A 19178-nucleotide genomic window follows, 5' to 3' on the forward strand; every position below is an offset into this window, starting at 1 on the left:
CGATATGACGTGGGTGGTCTTCAGAGCTGCTATTTCATTTCGATTTCGATTCCATTCGATTTCGCGTTATCGCATCCAAGACGGCAGTTACAATTGCGGTCACAATATTATAAGTTCAAAAAAGGGAAATGCTTACAGCCTTGTAGTTTTGTACTTTAACATATCTATTTATTTAAGGATTTGTGTTCGTTATATAATTAAGATATAAAAAGTTATAAAGTATCTATACTACAATGTATTTCTCAGCTGCGCTTTAATGTGTTTAAAATCTGGCTTTATTAAAATAAGCGAAAATAAGAAAAGAGTGTTGTTCGGAATACAATAACATATTATTGTCTTTCATTCTTCATATGTAAATGTAGTTATATGTAGTAAAGATCAAACATTCCTTAAAGAAAGAACTCCATATTTGAATGCGTGTGAAAATTAAATACAATTTTAGGAAAGTGGTATAGGTAATAGGAATTGGAGAGGAAATTTTGTATGATGCGTTATAGCTTCCATTTAGTTGTTTTATTTGAATTTCCATATAGCTTCGTTGCAAAGTTATTAGCAAGTTTTAGAATAAGATTGGCTTGGGGAAAAGGTTTGGAACACTGCTACCGCTAGTAAAGTTTTCCACGCATCGGGTTTTAGTGCGATGGTATTTCGCTCGCACAGTCACACTGCATGCTCTGCCGCAGCTGAAGTCGCGTTCTCTCGTTTATCACCGTCGTCTTCCACGCACATTCGTCGCCTTTTCTTCTCCGTTCGTCCGTCGACTACTTGTGCCATTTGTTTTGAATATTCCGAGCGAATTCGACGCGCCCGCAGAAGTCGCATTGCCAAAAAAATATCGGGGCCGTAAAATAATATACATAATACCGTTAACAAGTGTGTGGGGCCGATATTGTTTAGTTTGTTTTTGAAACATAAACACAACACACTCGGTTGTTTATCGTGCATTTAAAGTTTCCCGCAAACGGAAAACTGTGCTTTTTCCAGTTGTGCCAATTACTAGCGAAGGCAAAAGTGCATATCTACAAAGATAACATAATATCAAAAATAGCAATCCGCAGCTAAACACATCGCTGAATGACCGAAAATAAAGGCATCATGCTGGCCAAATCTGTTCAAAAACACGCTGGACGTGCCAAGGAGAAGGTGAGTTCGACTCCAGATGCACTTTGCAACGCCCACGCCACACCACGGGAAGGTCATAAAACCCACCACCAGTGCACCGCCACCCCCCCGCCATCGGCCTCGCTAACAAATCCCTTCCAGTCGAAGTCGTGGCCCTGTCCTAGTTCTCCAGCTGGGTCACCACCTGCTCCTGCCCAAGTCCTTCAATTTCCAGTTATCACGGGATTACTTCAGTCCTTTTATACACGAAATCGGATTTTATAATTTAAAACATATATTTAAAACAGTTTGAGGTTGTTCTCAGTACATTCTGCAATGATAAGAGCTTATGGAAATGGAATATATAAGGCAATATACATATATTATTTTATGTACATTGATGCTCAGTGTAATTGAAAGTCTTACACCTGTTTAGCCAAAAAGTACTGTCTCTTTTAATAAACTATAAACCTTGACAAATTGCAACAAGTTACTTTGAGGTAGAAATGTAGTCAAGAGTGTGCGCTTCCCACAAAGATTTCCCTTGAGTAAATCACCCAGAAGACGTGGAGAATGTGTGCGACACCTGTCGCGGTTTTAAGCCCATCCCAGCTCCTCCGATGCTTTTCATCTTGCCCATTCATGAGATGCGTCTGTTGGAGTTTTGAATGTTTTTCATCTTTCCGCCGATGCGTACAAGTGAAAGTTGTGTTGTTGTCTTATTAACATTACTGTCGTTGTTTATTGTTGTATTTTGGTCGTATTTTGTTGTTTTTCCTGCGTTCGATGCCAGGCGAAATGTCAATGAAGCGGCCCAAACAACGTGTAAAAGCTGACCCAAAACGGGTTTAGAGATGCCTCCACTTCACATTTTACTCCGCTTGGTCGGGCGCATTCCAAGATCTCCAGAGTGGCTCGGCGCTTCGGCCAGAAGTGCTGTAATCTCAGCCAGAGCTATTGATTTCTATGTATATCCGTGTGAGTTGGCATTTGGGACCGATTTCTAAAGTTCGTTGGTATTTGAGCTCTTTTTTTTTTTTTTTTTGGGATGCGACGAACTTGGTAGCACCAAAATTCCTCAACCAAATGTCACTGTGAAATGGTTTTGGGCTTAAGTAGGAAGATCTTCCATATACATAGGTATCGAGTATAGACCCAGTTAACTTCCCAATTCGCTTGATTTTCGCCCGGCTCTCTGGTCTAGTTTATTTCATAATTTTCCCTCTAGAAATTTGAAATGTATTTTTAACAAATTTCGTTCTCTGGGCGGAATTCACATAGCTTTATTATTTCGCATGGCGTGTGCTCAATTTTCGAAATTTCTGCTTGTGATTTTTCACATTGAGTTTCTCGGCGGCAGAGAAAACTTGTCATCTGCACACACACACACAGCATCTTGCGGATGCCTAGATACATTTTTATTTGAGGTGCGTTGGATTTTCCCCCGGCCCAGTCAGCCGCGGGAAAATGTCGCCGTCGCTCTTCCTGGCAGTAGTCAATCTTTAAATAGAACTCGCTCTTTTTCGAATCTACTGAATGCGTGTGTTGTGTGTGTGTGTGTGTGCGTGTGCTGTGCTGGGCATTGGGCTTTTGTTTTATAACTCTACGCACACTTTGGCTTTTAGTTTTTCTAAGTTTTCTATTTGCCGAATGGGAGGAGCAATGGGGAAAGCACACAGCATTTCGCCCGCGCCGCTTTTCTCGCTTTTCTTCTCGCTCCCTGGCCATTTGTCTATTTTTATGCGGCACCGCACAACAGCTGCCAAAATGTGCTTTCCCCTGCGGCCATTTGCCCCGCGATTCGGCTCGATGCAGTGCATCAGCACCGATTGACATTTTATTGGCAGTAGTCGATCCAAACTTGCCTGTTGCTTATTGAACTTCTTGTTGCATGCCGACGAAATGTCAACTGTTTTTGGGTTTTTATTTATACACCTCGCTTGTCCGCAGTTCAAAATCAATGCGAAATTCGCTGTTAATTGTAATCACTTGAATTCTTAGCTGATAAATATAGACAATTGGGGCCTAAAAGTCCGGGGAAGTTAACTACAAAGAACTAATAAAACCATTTGATTCGTTTTTATTTGCTGCAGCATAATATATAAAGTTTTGCTGTAGTTCGCACTTCCCACCAGTTCTTTGGTTTCCTTTCCAGTAATTGTGCAAAAAATCCTTAAACTAAGCATTTTAATGCTGATCCCATCAATACACAATCAATTTGGTATCGGTTTTCGCGAACAAACAAGTTCTTATTAACCCCAGAGGGATAGAAATTCAAAACCAACAAATGAAGACCTATCAGATACGTGGAAACATTTGGCGGCTGACTTAAAGAGCCGAAAATAACAACAGAAAAAGCCATGTTTACATATAGTTGACGTGAATGTCTGCACACTGCACTTTGAGACTTTCGAGGGGTTGTATTATATATCACATTATACAAATATATATATATATATATATAGATACGTGGTTAAGCGCAGTCTGGCCTTACGCCCCCTTTTATCCAAGGGGGCGTTTTCAAAAGTACTGACCACAGATAGCTGCTACTTCAATAGCTTTATTAATCGAGCGTGAAGCAATCTAAAAGTCAGAAATACTCAATAAAGATACAGATACAATGCGACTGATGTGATTGTTATGAGTTTATACACAGCGCAGGTTATTATAGAAAAGAGTGCTCAATTATTGAAATTGCCAACAATCGTGCATGAAAGTAAAGGAAACGTACGGAGGAGCTGAGTCTTTGTGTCACTTTTTGATTGCATAACAATTGGAATTACTTCACAGCGTCTCACTTGGGCTCATTATTGCACAATTGTGCAGTTCGTTATGTTTGAGCAGAATGATAAGGTACTTCATTCGGCGGTGTGAAGTTCAAGTGTTAGTCATTCAACTGCCACTAACGCAAAACCCCCAAAAAAGTTCTATTTACAGCTGCCAGTTTGTTGAAAAGGAAAAAAGAAGAAAAACTACAAACACAAGCAGAGAGCTGAAGAAAAACGAAAACAAACTTTTGGAAAATGTGTGGCGCGTGAAAAGACGCAAGGTCAATTACTGTCGATTTGAGCACTCGAGTCCAAAACGAACGAACGCATACCCACACATGTGCACTCGAAAATCACACGGCCACAGGTCGTATGCGTAATTCTTTATTAGCGCACTCACTCAGCACACACTCTTCGCCATCGATTCGATTTGGTAATCGAAAATCGAGCTGGAACTTCATATTCTGAATGGGTCTCGCCTTGCCCACTCAAGAGCACAAGTTTATAGAGTTCTTAATTTTGTGGAATTTTTGCTTATTCCCCGAATTATAACCCCTTTTTTCGTACTAATGAGTGAGTCAATGTATGTACTACTTTTCTGATTTACTGAGTTTATCTAATTGTTTATAAGATAACTAAATGCCAGCAAGTTGTATAAGTTTCTATTAAGTTTCTCCATTTAAAAGTGGCTAAAGCTAGTCCCGAAGAGCAGTGTGTTTGTCTACCTGTCTGACCCTCAACTGTTGCTCCAAATTCGTGGCCCAACGGGGGAAGCTGCGCTATCTGGGCTCCAAGTGGCTGGCAAAGACGTATGTCGCATCTGCCAGTGCATATAATACATGATCGTATCTGGCGACTGTGTCAGAGGGGAAAAAAGAAGGTATCCGATTTAATTCAACTGTGCACTTGCGGAAATGGGTAGGGAAAATGGGGAAAGCCTAGAGGGGAAAGCTAGAACAAAAGGCGGTAGATCGGAAAACAGATCCCAACGCAGATACACAGCACGCGATTTGCTAATGCTGCGGCTGTTGTTCTACTTTGAGGTGCAGTGAAAAATAGAAAAAATAGGGGAACAAATCGGAAAAAATATAAAAACTAAGGCGACTGCCAAGGCATGGGAACCCACTGCTCATACTGCGAAAGTGTTGTCGTTTAGTTAACTTGTTATAATATTTGTTTTTATTATCCAGCGTTGTTTTGGGTGGATTGCAAAACCGGTTTGCCGGACCCTAACTGCGTCTCAGCTTACGCAATCATTGGGATATATTTTATAAATTTAAATATTAATGCGAATGCAAATGCAGTCGACGCCCCTTACAGTTTTAGATGGGAAAACTTTCTTTTTATCGCCCGAAAAAAAGTGGGAAATACTGCTATGTTACGCAAATATCGGTTGCTTTGCAGCTTAATTGTTTCGTTCTCATTTTGGGATTTTTTTTTCACTCGCTTGTTACGCTCAAATGAATCCGATGTTGGTGTGTCTGTGTTTTGGGCATTAGCATCGGAATTAGCATAGTTCAAAATTTGCATCGAACGCCATAGCATTCCCTCTTGTTAGATTGCACTGAGAGAAATTGCAACGTATATACAAAGCTGCTGAGTTCAGTATTCAAAGATTTCATGTGCACTAGTATAACTCAATTCAGTTGAATTCAGTTGATATTGGTTTTGTAAAAGTGCACTGGCTTTTTCTCTCTGTGTAGCACCTGCAGTATTTCATTTTTATGCCAGCAGGGGGCGCATTCGTGCCGCTTGTTTGGAAGCCTTCGAATTTGATTCCATTTTTTGCAGCCAAAGCTATTGCCGACTTTTTGCTATTGCCCAATCAGGGACAATTGTTAGACCGCCCCCCTTCACCCTCCCCTCCCCCCTCTAACCTCACCCCTCTGACCAGAGAGCCAAGTTGCACTCGCAGATGATTTCCCGCCGCTCTGGTCGAGGTTATGAGCAATTTTCCAGCGCTCTGGAAGCGTTTTATGCAATTTCCGAATGCAAGAGATGCAGGTGCCCCTGCAGTCGGGGCAAGTAGTTAATTTCAATGAGATTTACACTGGCTTTTCAGCGGACGTTTATATGCATTTGACTTTTTCAATGTCAGTTGCATAATTTTGCAACAAGAGATTTCTGCGGTTCCATTCGTGTTTATCATTTTAATTGTACAATTTTCAACTGGATTCTTGAAAAATGCATTAAACGCTGGCACGAAATCGCTGTGGAAAACAAACGTTTTCAGAACGTGCAAATGGAAATTGAATTGGGGCACGGCAAGTGCATTTGCTATTTGTTTGATCTCCGAAACTAATGTGAGAAAAGTTTCAGGCATTTAAAATGCCTGAAAACTTAAAATGTATTAGAAAAATGTATATTACGCGGCTGCTGCTCGCTAGGAAATCTCCAGAGCGCATTTTCACCGTAGCCGTTTTTCGTCTTCGATCAAGTGGAAAATTCAGTTTTTCATCGTTTTGTAAATATCTTTATAATAATGTACTGCTGGCCAGCTGCGTGGATTTGTAATTAAAAGCAGTTCACTGACTTTTGCACAGTTTGCCATTGCGAAACGTGTGTAAAAATGTACAGATAAAGGGGGGGGTATAAACGAGGAGCAGAGAAGATTGAGAGATTGCTCGGAAAAATTGTCAATCGCCACTGATGCGTACTGTAACTTTTCATTCCACTTTTCCTGTTTTCCAATCATTGTATTTCAATTTCTCAACGTATCTATTTCGTATCAGTAAAAATGAATTTCCTACGCGTTTATGATGTTTCTAAATTTAAGTCTGATCAACATGACGTATGCGTGATATTCGCAATTGATTGTGGCAAAAATAATTGAAAACTCATACCCTTATCGTTGAGATTTGACTATTATGGCACAGAAACAAAAAAAAAGGTAATGGGGCCTGATAAGCCCTCGTTTCAGTGGTTCTGTAACGAAATGGAATTTTCCAACCCCAACCCCCCAGAAATTCTAACCATTCTATATACTTTCTTATCAGCGAATCGTTTTGTTTGGTTCGTCTATTCTTCGGAGTTTATTCACATATTGAAATAGAGATAAAAAAAGAGTGCGGTTTAACCGTGACCATGTTATGCAACAAACACATTTCACATCAGATTGAACTGAAAGCAACATTATAGTTGAATGGGCAAATGCTGGAAATTTTACAAAGCTCAAATCGGAATGGATATTTTTTTTATGGGAATTTTACTCCATTTCTATTGCTCTTGACCCGATTTTCATACGCCAGTGATTTTGCCGACGATTTGCTAACGATCTGTTTAAAGATTGCCCACACTATCCATGTAATTCGTCACGTGCCATAAAGTAGCTACATTTTTTTTTGGGCTTGTCTATGCAAATCACGTGGAGTTTTTCTTCAATGATCTCTAATGGCAGGCACTTCAATGAGTTCACTTTGCGCTTCAATGCTAAACGAGGCGGGCAGAAAGATACAATGATTCCCAGATAAAGATACCAACTACATGCGGTTGAGCTACTTGGAGATACTAGTGCTAAGTATTCGCTCATGATTTGACCGCGTTCACAAATATTTGTGAGTTACGAGAACATTTGCGGCTGTCTGAGATATGCTGAATGTGTGTTTTTGGTTTTCTCGATATCTTGCGATCGATTAGCATGGATATATCACAAATACGCTTATAATTGTGTAACCGAAAAAGGGTTCTTCTAAAAGTTGAAGGTGAAAAGAGGATGTCGAAGTAAGATCAGTAGCAAATGTTTAGTAAGTTGGCTGCTTGAAAAATTGCGATTTGATATTAGCCAGGCATTAAAGTACACAAATGTTATCTTTAGCTGTGTTTTTAACCTGAATTGGTCACCGCTGCTAAGATAAATCGAGATATATTGTAGTTCATAAAGAAACCATATGACTAATTAAAAATTTTCTGAATTATCACACTCTCTTTTGAATAGAGCAGTATCTGACTATGATTTATTCAAGATATACACGTGGTATATACCTTTCGAGACGTGATCACCGAAATCGTTGAAAAATTCTCGACGTTACATAAGCAGATAGTAATGCACACACAGCCAAACGAAAGCACTTGAAAACAATTCGCAAACAGAAAAAACCTGTCGCCATGCAATAATCTCGCAAGCTGCTGAAACGACAATTATTGTGTGGCTTTTGTCTAGCTATAATTGTATCTGAGTATCTGAGAGATACACACGGCTGAGGCCGAGTCGAGCTTAAATAACTGTCGCCGAATGCGTGCTCAGCGGAAGCTTTTTCTTTCTTAATAATCGCATAAAACCGATAATGAAATAAAAATTAATAAAAACCTGTCCGGCGGACAATCCACCCAAAACCGAAACTTCCCCGCCACTCTCTTGAATATCCGGTTAAGACCGACTCATATTCACTTATTCACTTATTAATTGCATTCGATTGAATCTAACCAATATTCGTTTTGCGCTCGTTAAAACTTTTCACTTTGATGCCGGGGAATCCGCTGACTTTGTAAAACGCTTTTTGGCTTTTCATTTCAGTTGACCGCTTCTTTCTGTTTACTTAGCCCATTCGTATTCCACTTGCAATTAGCCCGTCATGTTTTCTATTTTCTATTTGTTTCGAAATAACAACAAGAGCAAATGTTTGGCTTGGTTCAGTGAAAACGTTTTTCATTTCAAATGCAGTGCCAAATGAAAGTGCTGGGGATCAAGACAAAGGTCTTTATAATCGGGCTCAATTAAGAAAATTAACATAAACGTTCATTATCTATTCACTTTGCAATAAGATCTCATAATAATATTGAAAAATGAATCATGGAAACATGCAGCCATGTCTCAGATACTTTTATCAGCCAGCTGAATAACGATATAACGTTTTGGAAACTTGATAATAAGTTTGATTTATTTAGCTCCGAAATATGCATTTTTTTGAGTGCCAACTCTTCGCTGTTTCCAAACTCGTTTGGCGAAAGATTTCTCTACTAATTAGCAAGAAACTCCCCAAGTTGACTAGAATCCAGCGAAATTTGCCCAGGCCGCTGGCTTTTCTTCGACTGTGGCCAATGGCTAATGCTAATTGATAAATCACATGACAAGACTAGCTGACTGGCTCTGGAAACATCTCATATTCCCCAATCCGTGCATGCATGTGGGATAAATATTAGTTTTCTACGGCTGCCTCTTCTTCTGGCGCCGATTCCTCCCTTCTTTCGCCGATTCCAACTTTCTACGAGTACAGACGAGTTTCACTTTCCACTTGCCTGAGCCGATTTGACCAAAGAAAGCGTTGGAAAAAACAAAATAAGCTAGAAATGAGAGCTCGAATGAAAGATTATGCAAAATGGGAATGGTATTGATATCGTTCATCGATGTTGCGCAACGGAATTCGATTTACATATGCATGTGTGCATGAAAAGAGTCCGTCCATTTGCGTTTTCATCTCAATCTTTACGCGAGCTTAATAACCATTTGAAGTCAATATTAATCGCAATTACCATAACCATATGTCAGTTCTCTGTCACATGACTCTCGGGGGTGGTGTTTGTGTGTACTTTTTGTAGGGGACGAGGTGCCAAAACCGGTTACTGCCCACAAATAATTTTTTGCTGTCATCATCGACTCAATAAGCACCGCTAACCAAACGGGGCAACAAGTTGAAAAAAAAAGACACAGATAATAGTCAGAAAAAAGTGGGTTAGGTCTTTGGCTTGTCCAACACAGATACATAAAGCTTCGAATACCTGGAATCAAATGCGAGTGTTCACCTGAACACTGACTTTCTTAATGAAAACAATACTTTAGTCATTTGATAGAAGTAGTAGTAGATGTAGTATAGAAGTGGTATAGTAAATGCATACTTATGTTCAACTTTTTACAAACTATATATTATGATTTTATATGTAGTATTATTTATTTTCTGAATATTGTACCTTTCTATATGTAGATGCGTGTCATTGAACTGGCCGGCCTCAACACTGTCACAAGGCAAGAGGTTCCGAGTTGGCTCGAATAAAAAGTCTTCTTCGAGCACACTGATCCATAGACTTCCCCCCTTTCGTTTCCCAGCCAAGTCATGGCACATTTCCACATTTCTCTGGCCTTTTCTCCTCCTGCCGGCTATCCCCCTTTCTCTTTTCTGGCTTTTCGCCGGCGGGCGCATTATTCATGCCAATTTCTACAAGTTTTTTCACAATTGTTCTGCGTCTGTTATTTGTTCTCAGTATAAGTAGACAATGTAGATATATACATGGTTAGATACTTTTAGATACTCGGATGTATATAGCTTGTATATCTCCTCTTTTACTTGTTTTAAACCTTCTCTAGTCTGTGATTTATGTAGGGTAAAAATGGGTTTTATTCACTTTGGAAAGTCGGAGAATAACATATCTATTGTACAAAAAAATAAAAAAAAGTTTGCACAGTTTGTAGAACTTGTAACGCAATTTTACAGAATTGGCGCCCAACGTGGGGCCGTCATGTGTAATCAATTGTTGTTAGTAAAAAATCATATTTGATTTAACAACGAAGAAAGTAACATTATTCATTCGTTATAATCAAGTTCAACAAGTTATGAATGAAATAAATATAATTGAATAAAGCTTATAAGTTAATAACAACTTTAAACATCAATATCTTTTTCAAATCTTCCAATAAATGTGATAGGTTTTAAAATCCCTATCCATCAATGAATGAAGTAATGATTGTAGAGCATTACAAGTGTCGAATTGGCTTACTAGACTTGTTGCGCGCCATTGTGGGTCTCTCTTGCAACTGCCACTGTCTGCCACTGTGCATTCCTTGCAAACTGGGCCAACGTCTGCTTATGGCCAAATGCGAGCGAACATGCCCCACATTTCCCCCACCGATGTGCACTTAACTTTTGTTTGTTTGCACTTCGCTGAACGTTCCGTTTCATTTCATTTCATTAGATTGCAGTTGATTCCCAGCTCCGAACACATCCCGAGCAGCTGTGCGATGTTGTCATCCATTTCAGTCATCCTACGACCCACATCCTACGCCCAAATCTGCACATAAAACACATCAAAATGAGACATTTTCCAGTGTGGCCGAGGTCGTTGCTGTTGCTTTTTCTGGTCTTTATTTCTACTTCTTTTGCCAGACAGGCAAACTGGTTAACCGAAAGTTAACCTAAAGTTTAGCCCACGTTTAACTGCAGGTTTTGAATGGGTGCACTCAACAAAAATGTTTACATATCGGTTAGAAAGCCAATGGAGAAATTTACTAAAAATTAATCGGGTTGAAATGTAATATGTAATATATATCTAATATGTAATCATAATTGGATGTTTAGTTTCAGAGTTCCTCACAAACCTTAACATTTGGTCTGTAAAATTACACAATTCCTGATCACGAAGTCTGCTCTTCTGTGTCTGTGTGGGAAGTTCCACCATATGGTATTAAATCTCTGACTAACATGGATTAGCCGAATAACCTTTTTGTGGTTACACGTTTATTGGCCGCAACTTTAAGTTCTTTTGACCCATTTTTGGGCTGTGGTCGGGATCCCCCGCGTAGAAAAGTTAAACGCACATGTTGCATGGGTGGTTGCCGACGAAATAGGAATACACAAATATATATAGGCGTACAAATATGATTTTTGGCAAGAGATCGAGAGAGGAAAAAGAGCTACAGAAGGCGGGCGAGAACGACGTCAGTTCTTAAATAAATGACAAAATCTGCAGAGGCAGACGTTCCACACATACAGACTATATGTACGCGCCTCTAAATATATACACATCAAATGAAAATTGCCAAGAACAAAATTCGGTGACGCAAACTGTGACAGACATTACACATGGCCGACATAAAACTAGAAAGAATCCCCAAAACGGAAGTGACCAGCCACAACTGTCCTTGTTGAGTTCAGCCCCCAAAAAAAACTGATAAGAACTCCAGCCTTGGCAACAAAAGAATCACAATATCTATTCGGTTAACAGTCTGCCCGCTTGATAATAACTTTTAATAAGACAATCTTTAGCTTTATACACCTGACTGACTCACACCGCCACCCACTTTAGTTCGCGCCTCACAGATCGAACCAACTAGGGAAGTGAAGTAAACAAAGGCCTTAACCAGAAACCAACCGCTTGGTTTCAATTACGAAAATGGTCATTATAATGTCTTGAGGGGCCAACCAGTTTGTTGTTTAAGCCATATTGCCAGAGGTATTGAGCGTGTGTGTTTGTGTGTGTTTTGGCCTTAAATGGAGCTGCACTTGCTGGATGTGTGCGACATACTCTTGGCCGAAGAAAGAACTTTGAGTGGCTAATAAGTCGCACAAAAAGATTAACCATCATACATCGAATTCTACTGATTGCTAGCACTTTAGGTATTAGCATAACATCGGGCAACTGGTCTATAAAACACTCGTAACTGACTGAAATACCTTGCCGATAAGATATGCTCGTGTAAGGGCATTCCATGTTCTTGCTGTTCGTTTCTTTCCATGTTTTGACTTGGCTAATTCCGTATGCGTGCCACATGTCGTGGCTCATTTGACAATCGCTCATAACGGGGCTTAAGCGAGCGGTGAAAAAATGGTTTAAAAAAGGCACTAATGTTCCCGCAGAGGAAGTCCAATTCAAAACTTCCGACCGACTCGGTAACAATGTTATATGAATACACACAAAAAAACAGTTTTAACTGGTTTAAAAATAGTTTAAAAACATAGTAACCCTGAATAAGTTACTAATGAAATGTTATATGTTTCTGTTGCCCTGTTATTTGGGATCAATTATAATTAGTATGCAAATTTCTTGCCGTGCATCTATTTAAATGTACGAACACCTGAGAAATAACTGCAGGTATATCTATTTATTTATCTGCCGAGTAGCGCGCAAAATTCAATTAGCCAAGCTTGTTATCTTCTTTTTGTTATTTGGCCAACTCAGATAGGACTGCTAAGGCTGCAAATATTTGGCCAGCATTTGTTGAATCTCGGCAAATAGAGTATATTCTCCGCTTATCGTCGGCTATCCGCTAGCACGTTGCGTATACGCACAGATGGCCGAGAGCAATTTACTCTGAGTTTCGAGGCGTGGGTGTCATTCTGTAATGACGATGATGGAAATGGTTACAAGGCTGCGTTGTCAACGTGTTCCACAGCCACCATCCAAGGCAGCAAAGTATTTCCTGTGCGCCACGCTCCCCATCTCTTTGCACTTTGTTCTGCTCTTTAATTGGTCGTCGAAAAGCCATTAAGTGTGGCACGGATAAGTGCCACAAATTGACCGGAGGCAAAAAATAAGTATACCATCGTTCTTAACCCAAATGCCGTTGACAGCGGCATTTTGAACACACATTGGATAAGCCCAATTCCTCGCCAGCGATAAGATAGATTGCGGAGATCCGCATGTGCCAGATAGCGAGTTTTTCTATTTTCCGACACCAACAGAATGAGAAACAGAGCAACAAACAGCCGCCAACAATTGCCAAATAATTATATTTTATTTCTAACTTTTGGCCCATTTGCGGTTCCGTTGAGTGGAATGAATGAGTGATTTCAAGACGAGTTTAACGCTGCCCACATACCAAACATAGTTGATTTTGAAATGCTGCTATTGACCGACCTTGCCCTGCCCACACAAACAACTCGAAACGAACTCGAAAATCATTCAGATGTGTGGCGAAAAAGTGCAACACCAGGTGTGGAGTGTCTATAGCGGCAATAAAAAGCAAAGTACAGTACATAAACTATTGAAATAATAACATTTATTACTCCAAATTTGTGTACTCATTCGTTTCGTAGGTGTTTGCTTAGCTGTATAACAATTTAGTTTATATTCTTTTTCCTAATCACCGGTTTTATTTTCCAACAGATTCTACAAAACTTGGGCAAAGTCGATCGCACTGCAGATGAAATCTTCGACGATCACCTGAACAACTTCAATCGCCAGCAGGCGAGTGCCAACAGATTACAAAAGGAGTTCAATAACTACATAAGATGTGTTCGCGGTAAGTTCTCGCCCTAGAATTCTGTTAAATCTAAGCTGATTTATATCTAAAATTCCTATAGCCGCACAAGCCGCCTCCAAGACTCTGATGGATTCCGTTTGCGAGATCTACGAGCCACAATGGAGCGGTTACGATGCCCTGCAAGCACAAACTGGTGCCTCGGAAAGTCTGTGGGCGGACTTTGCGCACAAATTGGGGGATCAAGTCCTCATTCCGCTCAACACATACACCGGACAGTTTCCCGAAATGAAGGTGGCCTATGACTAAATGCAGAATATGAAGTTCAATCATCCCAATGTCTTCAATATTTTTCAGAAAAAAGTGGAGAAGCGCAACCGAAAGCTGATTGACTACGATGGCCAACGACACTCTTTCCAGAATCTGCAGGCCAATGCCAACAAGCGCAAAGATGATGTCAAAGTAAGCACTTTTATTGGTTAATTGTAAACGATTTTGTAAGTAATTGGTTATGGATTTTTAGCTAACCAAAGGACGCGAGCAGCTGGAGGAAGCTAGACGCACCTACGAAATCCTGAACACGGAACTGCATGACGAGCTGCCCGCCTTGTATGACTCTAGGATACTGTTTCTGGTCACCAACTTGCAGACGCTCTTCGCCACAGAGCAAGTGTTCCACAACGAAACGGCTAAGGTGGGTTTGGAACTAACAACTAAGTCACTCCATAAGATCACTATAACTATCACTATAACATAAGATATAATCAAATGATTGAAGAGATCTTAAAACTGCTTATATGTCAAAGGAGCGTTGCTTTGTATGCAAATACCCACTAATGGCAAACCTTATTTTCATCTTTGCGACAACAGATTTACTCGGAACTGGAGGCAATCGTCGACAAATTGGCCACAGAATCGCAGCGCGGCTCCAATACGCTACGCAAGCAAACAAGTAGGGAGTCCAGCCTGAAATTACGAAGCATGTACAATAACTATAGTTTCTACTTTTGCACAGGCAATCCCATCAAGACATCGAGCCCAGTGCAGTCGCCAGTGAATAAGTTAAACAATGCCAACATCAACAGCAACTATCAGAATCAAATAACTACAAACGGTGGCTCCAGTTTGGCAAACAGCCGTAAGTCCTTTTATAAGGTTTATTATCCGATCTCCATATATATATATATATATATATATATCTACCCCGAGAAGCCTAAGTATTTTTTATTTATTTATCAAATCTTATGTTTCTTTGCTTTTTCTTGATTTTCTACGTTTTTTAACGGTCGGTTAAACAAACAAAAAATAATCATTATAAATTGCTCAAAACTGTACAAATAATAAACAAACAATCTCATACAAATCCATTAAAGTTTAAATATACATTTATGATTTATTGTGTTGTATAAAAAGAGCTGAATATAATTCACAACATTTAGAACCTTTATACAACTAAACATAATATATCTTATATATTCGCACCATAAAATCTGTATATATCCAATGGAAATTGCTCTATGATGATGGTTCCCCTCAAGTTTTTGGCAATTTATAAGAAATTATTTGATTTATTTGTTTGGCAACTAATTTTCCTAACTATTCGTTTTAAATTTTAACCCAAAGTATCTTTGGCATTGCGAAAACATTCCATTTGTAGACAATTTGTTTGTAAATAAAAACGAAATTGTTGGCGGCGGTCTGGCGATCTGGGCTAGCTTTAATCTAACTGTACAAGGGATCCTTTAACTATTGTAATTTCATATTCTATTATTTAAACAATTAAAAGTCGAGATTGGAAGCCATGTAGATGAGATATCCCAGGTTGCTATCGACTGACTGCTCGAACAAATGGAATGTTGCATGTTCTTGTTGCTTTTTGAAAGTTCTGATTGAGTTTTTCCTTTGCCCTAACTTGCATGTCCTGAGTTTTATTTGATTTGTTCTTTTCTCTTTTATTTTATTTAATCTTTTGTTTGGAATGATGCTAACCACAAAACAATACGAAACCAAATTGAATGATGCAACAAAACAAATGCATTCGACAATCAACAACACCAAAACGTATAAAATAAAACAAAAACCAAAATAAATAAACACACGCGAAACGACACAACAATTAGCGACATCCACCAGCTCGTCGCTGCAAGAGCCTCGATTTGATTCAGTTTCTTCAACACCAGAACCACGCCCGGAATCCCCAGCAGCAGCACTAGTATCAGCCACGCCCAGCAGTCCCGTCGAGAATGGAGTAACCACCAAATCAGTGGAGCGTCCCGAGCTCAGTGGTCTGAATGCGAGTGCCAAGGCAACCACAACCACGCAGACATCGCCCACGGAGGATAAGGCGGTGGTCAGTGAAGCAGTGAAGCCATCGGAAAGTGAGGGAGCAGCGGCAGCAGCGGCAGCAGCTGCAGCAGCAGCAGAAGCAGCATCTGTGACACCTGCCCCGCCAGCGACACCTGCCCAAATCAATGGCAACAACAATGAACCCTCGATTGCAAAGGACGGTGGCAAACAGCCCAAGGAACTGCCATCCACCACATCCAATGCAGAAGCTGCTGCCGAGGCGGCGGCCAACAATGGCAATTCCATCGAGGAGCACAAGCAGAAGAAACTAGGTAATGACACAACAGTCACAGCCACAGAAACAGTAACAGTCACCCAGCACTCAGTTACATCAACAGATACCGATAATATAGTAACCATATCAGATACAAATACAGATACTAAGACCAGCACAGGCACTAGTCAGAAAGGTAGACCAGTACCAGTAGTTAATAGGCACAGCGTAAATAATCTTAATAAGAATCCGTTCGAGGATGACGACGAACGCATCTACGAGGTGCCCGCTGGTGAGTAAACCTCAAAAACGAGTCCACTGGGTGTCCAGCTCGCTTCCTATGTCTCACTCTGTAGTCTCTTCCACACTATCTCTTCACATCCTCCGAAGGATAATGTCTGTCTTCTGTAATCTAAGCTTTAGTTCGTGTGTGTGATTGTTGTTTAAACCGAATTGAGGATTACTGTATTGGTATTGTATTGTAAATCGAATGTGTGGCATGCTGAGTGGCGCATCCACAATGGCAATGGCAGGATCTCAAACTCATTTCCCGGGCTGTGCATCTATCTTCGTTTCTCATTTAGTACCCACCCATAGTATGGACTAATGTTGTCTTTATTCGGGACGCCAACACGTAGGTTATCGTACAACTACAACAATCTATATAATGATCACACATAAATCCAGCATTGCTTGCACGTTCGCTGCTTCAGTCGTTTATCCGTTGGTTGGTTTTTGCCCAACTTGCTCACCCCACCGACAACAAAACTAACAGCCCATAAAAGTAAAAGCCTGAGAAAGTGCTAAAACCCACTAACCCCTTTTGGCCAGGATTGCGTTTCCGTTGTTCTTTGCGTGCCTTTGTCTACTAAACTCGGTTATGCAACTTTCGATGTACACTGTGTGACGACGTATGAGTCTTTAAGGGTTTCGGTGTCCAGAACTTGCAAATGGATCTTAAGATAGAAACCTTTTCTTTCTCTAAACAGATGCCAACACTGCTGACTTGCCGCCTGGAGTTCTGTACCGGGTGAAGGCCACCTATGGCTACGCCAAGGAGGATGTGGATGAGCTGAGCTTCGAGATCGGTGACCTTATTCGCGTTATTGAGTACGACGATCCCGAGGATCAGGTAAAGTGGTTTGGGTTGGGTTGGTATACCCTTTGCAAATGATGTATATATATAACTTCAAACTACTTTCAATGTTAATGGAATTTATTATTCCCTCAATTTTAGTAACCTAAACTTGTTAGACACTATCATTTGCAAGGGTATGACTTCGGAATCCGGAGATACACACTCCCTCGAGCTTTGCACGCGCTAGTTTCCCCCTCCGCGCCAAATGCAGATCTCCGCACTTCCTGTCTATATTGAGTTCAGTTTTTTATTGCCAACTTACAGGAGGAGGGCTGGCTGATGGGTCAGAAGGAGGGCACCAACGAGAAGGGACTCTTCCCCGCCAACTTCACGCGTCCCATCTGAAGCGACGAACTGGGGAGCAACTGGGCTAGCAACGAACCATCAGCAACTTCAGATCAACCATAAAAATCTTTACGAACGGAGGTCCAAATCCAAATACAAACTTTTGGCCAAATTTTCTTTGTGAGCGCTGCTTTTGTTTTTGTCAAATTAATAAATTCTTGTTTTGTGAAATGTATTCGTGAACTGGCAATCCCATTTATAGTGATTGTTCGTTAGGGCAGTGCTTCCAACCATAAAATTGTTATTGTTAACACAAAGAAGAACACGCAGATGAGGAACGAGAGAGAGAATATTTTGAAAATGTTTCAAACATTATTTTTTAGTTCTAAGTTTCAAGAAAACCTAAAGCATAAACCTACGTATACATATATTATTTGTTAATCCTATTATTGTGCTCATAATGCGAACAAAACGTATCTAATTTGTAATTTGTTAATGGCAAACCACAAATGTAAAACATATCACTCGAGAGCCAGAGTAATTGTTAATCAAAAGTCAGAGGAGATAGCCAGCCTGAACCTTTTGTATTTTGTGAATTTTGCAAATATGTAGTACGAGTTTTTTATAGTCAATTGAATGTATATTTGGGGCGATGCAAAAAGGCCAGATGTAATTCCTCTGTGGTCCCCGAAGTTTTGGAAATTGTTTCAAGTAACAACAATAACGTTTAGCGATTACGTGTATCTTAATTTGTACTTTGGTTTTTAATTTTTCGTTTGAGAGACTCGAACTAGCTACAGCTTTATAACGCGAACACAATCCAATAGTCACTAACCGATCGATTCGATGTTTTTATTTTATTTAACTCGATTGTAAATCACACGAAACCCGAAATAATTGTTTAAATTGTGCACACACTGTAAAGTTATTATTTTAATTTTATTTAATTAATTTAAACACTTATTTATCGCATGAACATATTGAACAAATGATAATAATTTACAGAAAGCCAATAAAACATAGATTAAATAATACAAGTCTTTTGATTTCGCGGGCAAATGTCTTCTGATTTCGATGATAGGAAGTGCCTGAAAATTGAACGATTGACCGGTGTTTAACTATATTCGCTTTTTTGTAAGTTCTTAATGGTATTTATAAAACTCATTACGTATACTCAATATCTGAAATTCACACATATAGATAGTTAGTTTTCCCGACTTCAAAATTTACGATCATAGACAATGGTTCGGGTCACAGCTTAACGAATATGAAGTGCATGTCCGTGGTAAGTGTAGTTGCTGTTGTCAGGGAATGAAAAAACCACAACAACTTCAGTAATTCTAAGGCTATCGGCATTGCCATCCTTAATTTTGAGAATACTGCGCGCTGCCATCCTTTTTTCTAAGGATATACGGCGTT

At 39.9% G+C, this 19178-nt stretch overlaps 1 protein-coding gene across 5 annotated transcripts; it reads left to right on the forward strand.

The window, feature by feature from the left end:
• Positions 1–697: 697 nt before the first annotated feature.
• Positions 698–18791, forward strand: LOC6608871 (myc box-dependent-interacting protein 1). 5 transcript variants are annotated; one of them, XM_032715428.1, is made up of 10 exons: positions 698–1143; positions 13683–13818; positions 13880–14070; positions 14134–14238; positions 14300–14470; positions 14647–14728; positions 14792–14914; positions 15897–16628; positions 17326–17468; positions 17739–18791. In XM_032715428.1, exons 1-10 carry the CDS (start codon positions 1075–1077, stop codon positions 17817–17819), a joined length of 1833 nt encoding a protein of 610 aa, XP_032571319.1. In that variant the 5' UTR covers positions 698–1074; the 3' UTR covers positions 17820–18791. The 5 variants fall into 5 exon arrangements, with proteins under 5 accessions (XP_032571319.1, XP_032571320.1, XP_032571322.1 ...); XM_032715429.1 differs by having other exon boundaries at positions 15957–16628; XM_032715431.1 differs by having other exon boundaries at positions 700–1143; positions 15957–16394.
• The last annotated feature ends 387 nt before the right edge of the window (positions 18792–19178 follow it).

The sequence above is a fragment of the Drosophila sechellia genome, chromosome 2R (assembly GCF_004382195.2).
Source record: "Drosophila sechellia strain sech25 chromosome 2R, ASM438219v1, whole genome shotgun sequence".
Taxonomy (NCBI): domain Eukaryota; kingdom Metazoa; phylum Arthropoda; class Insecta; order Diptera; family Drosophilidae; genus Drosophila; species Drosophila sechellia.

Excerpts from the sequence above, each read along its gene's own strand:
- LOC6608871 (XM_032715428.1), top strand. The coding sequence starts at position 1,075 with ATGACCGAAAATAAAGGCATCATGCTGGCCAAATCTGTTCAAAAACAC. Across the intron at positions 13,819-13,879 it reads CTACATAAGATGTGTTCGCG|CCGCACAAGCCGCCTCCAAG; the intron begins GTAAGTTCTCGC and ends AAATTCCTATAG. Across the intron at positions 14,729-14,791 it reads TACGCTACGCAAGCAAACAA|GCAATCCCATCAAGACATCG; the intron begins GTAGGGAGTCCA and ends ACTTTTGCACAG.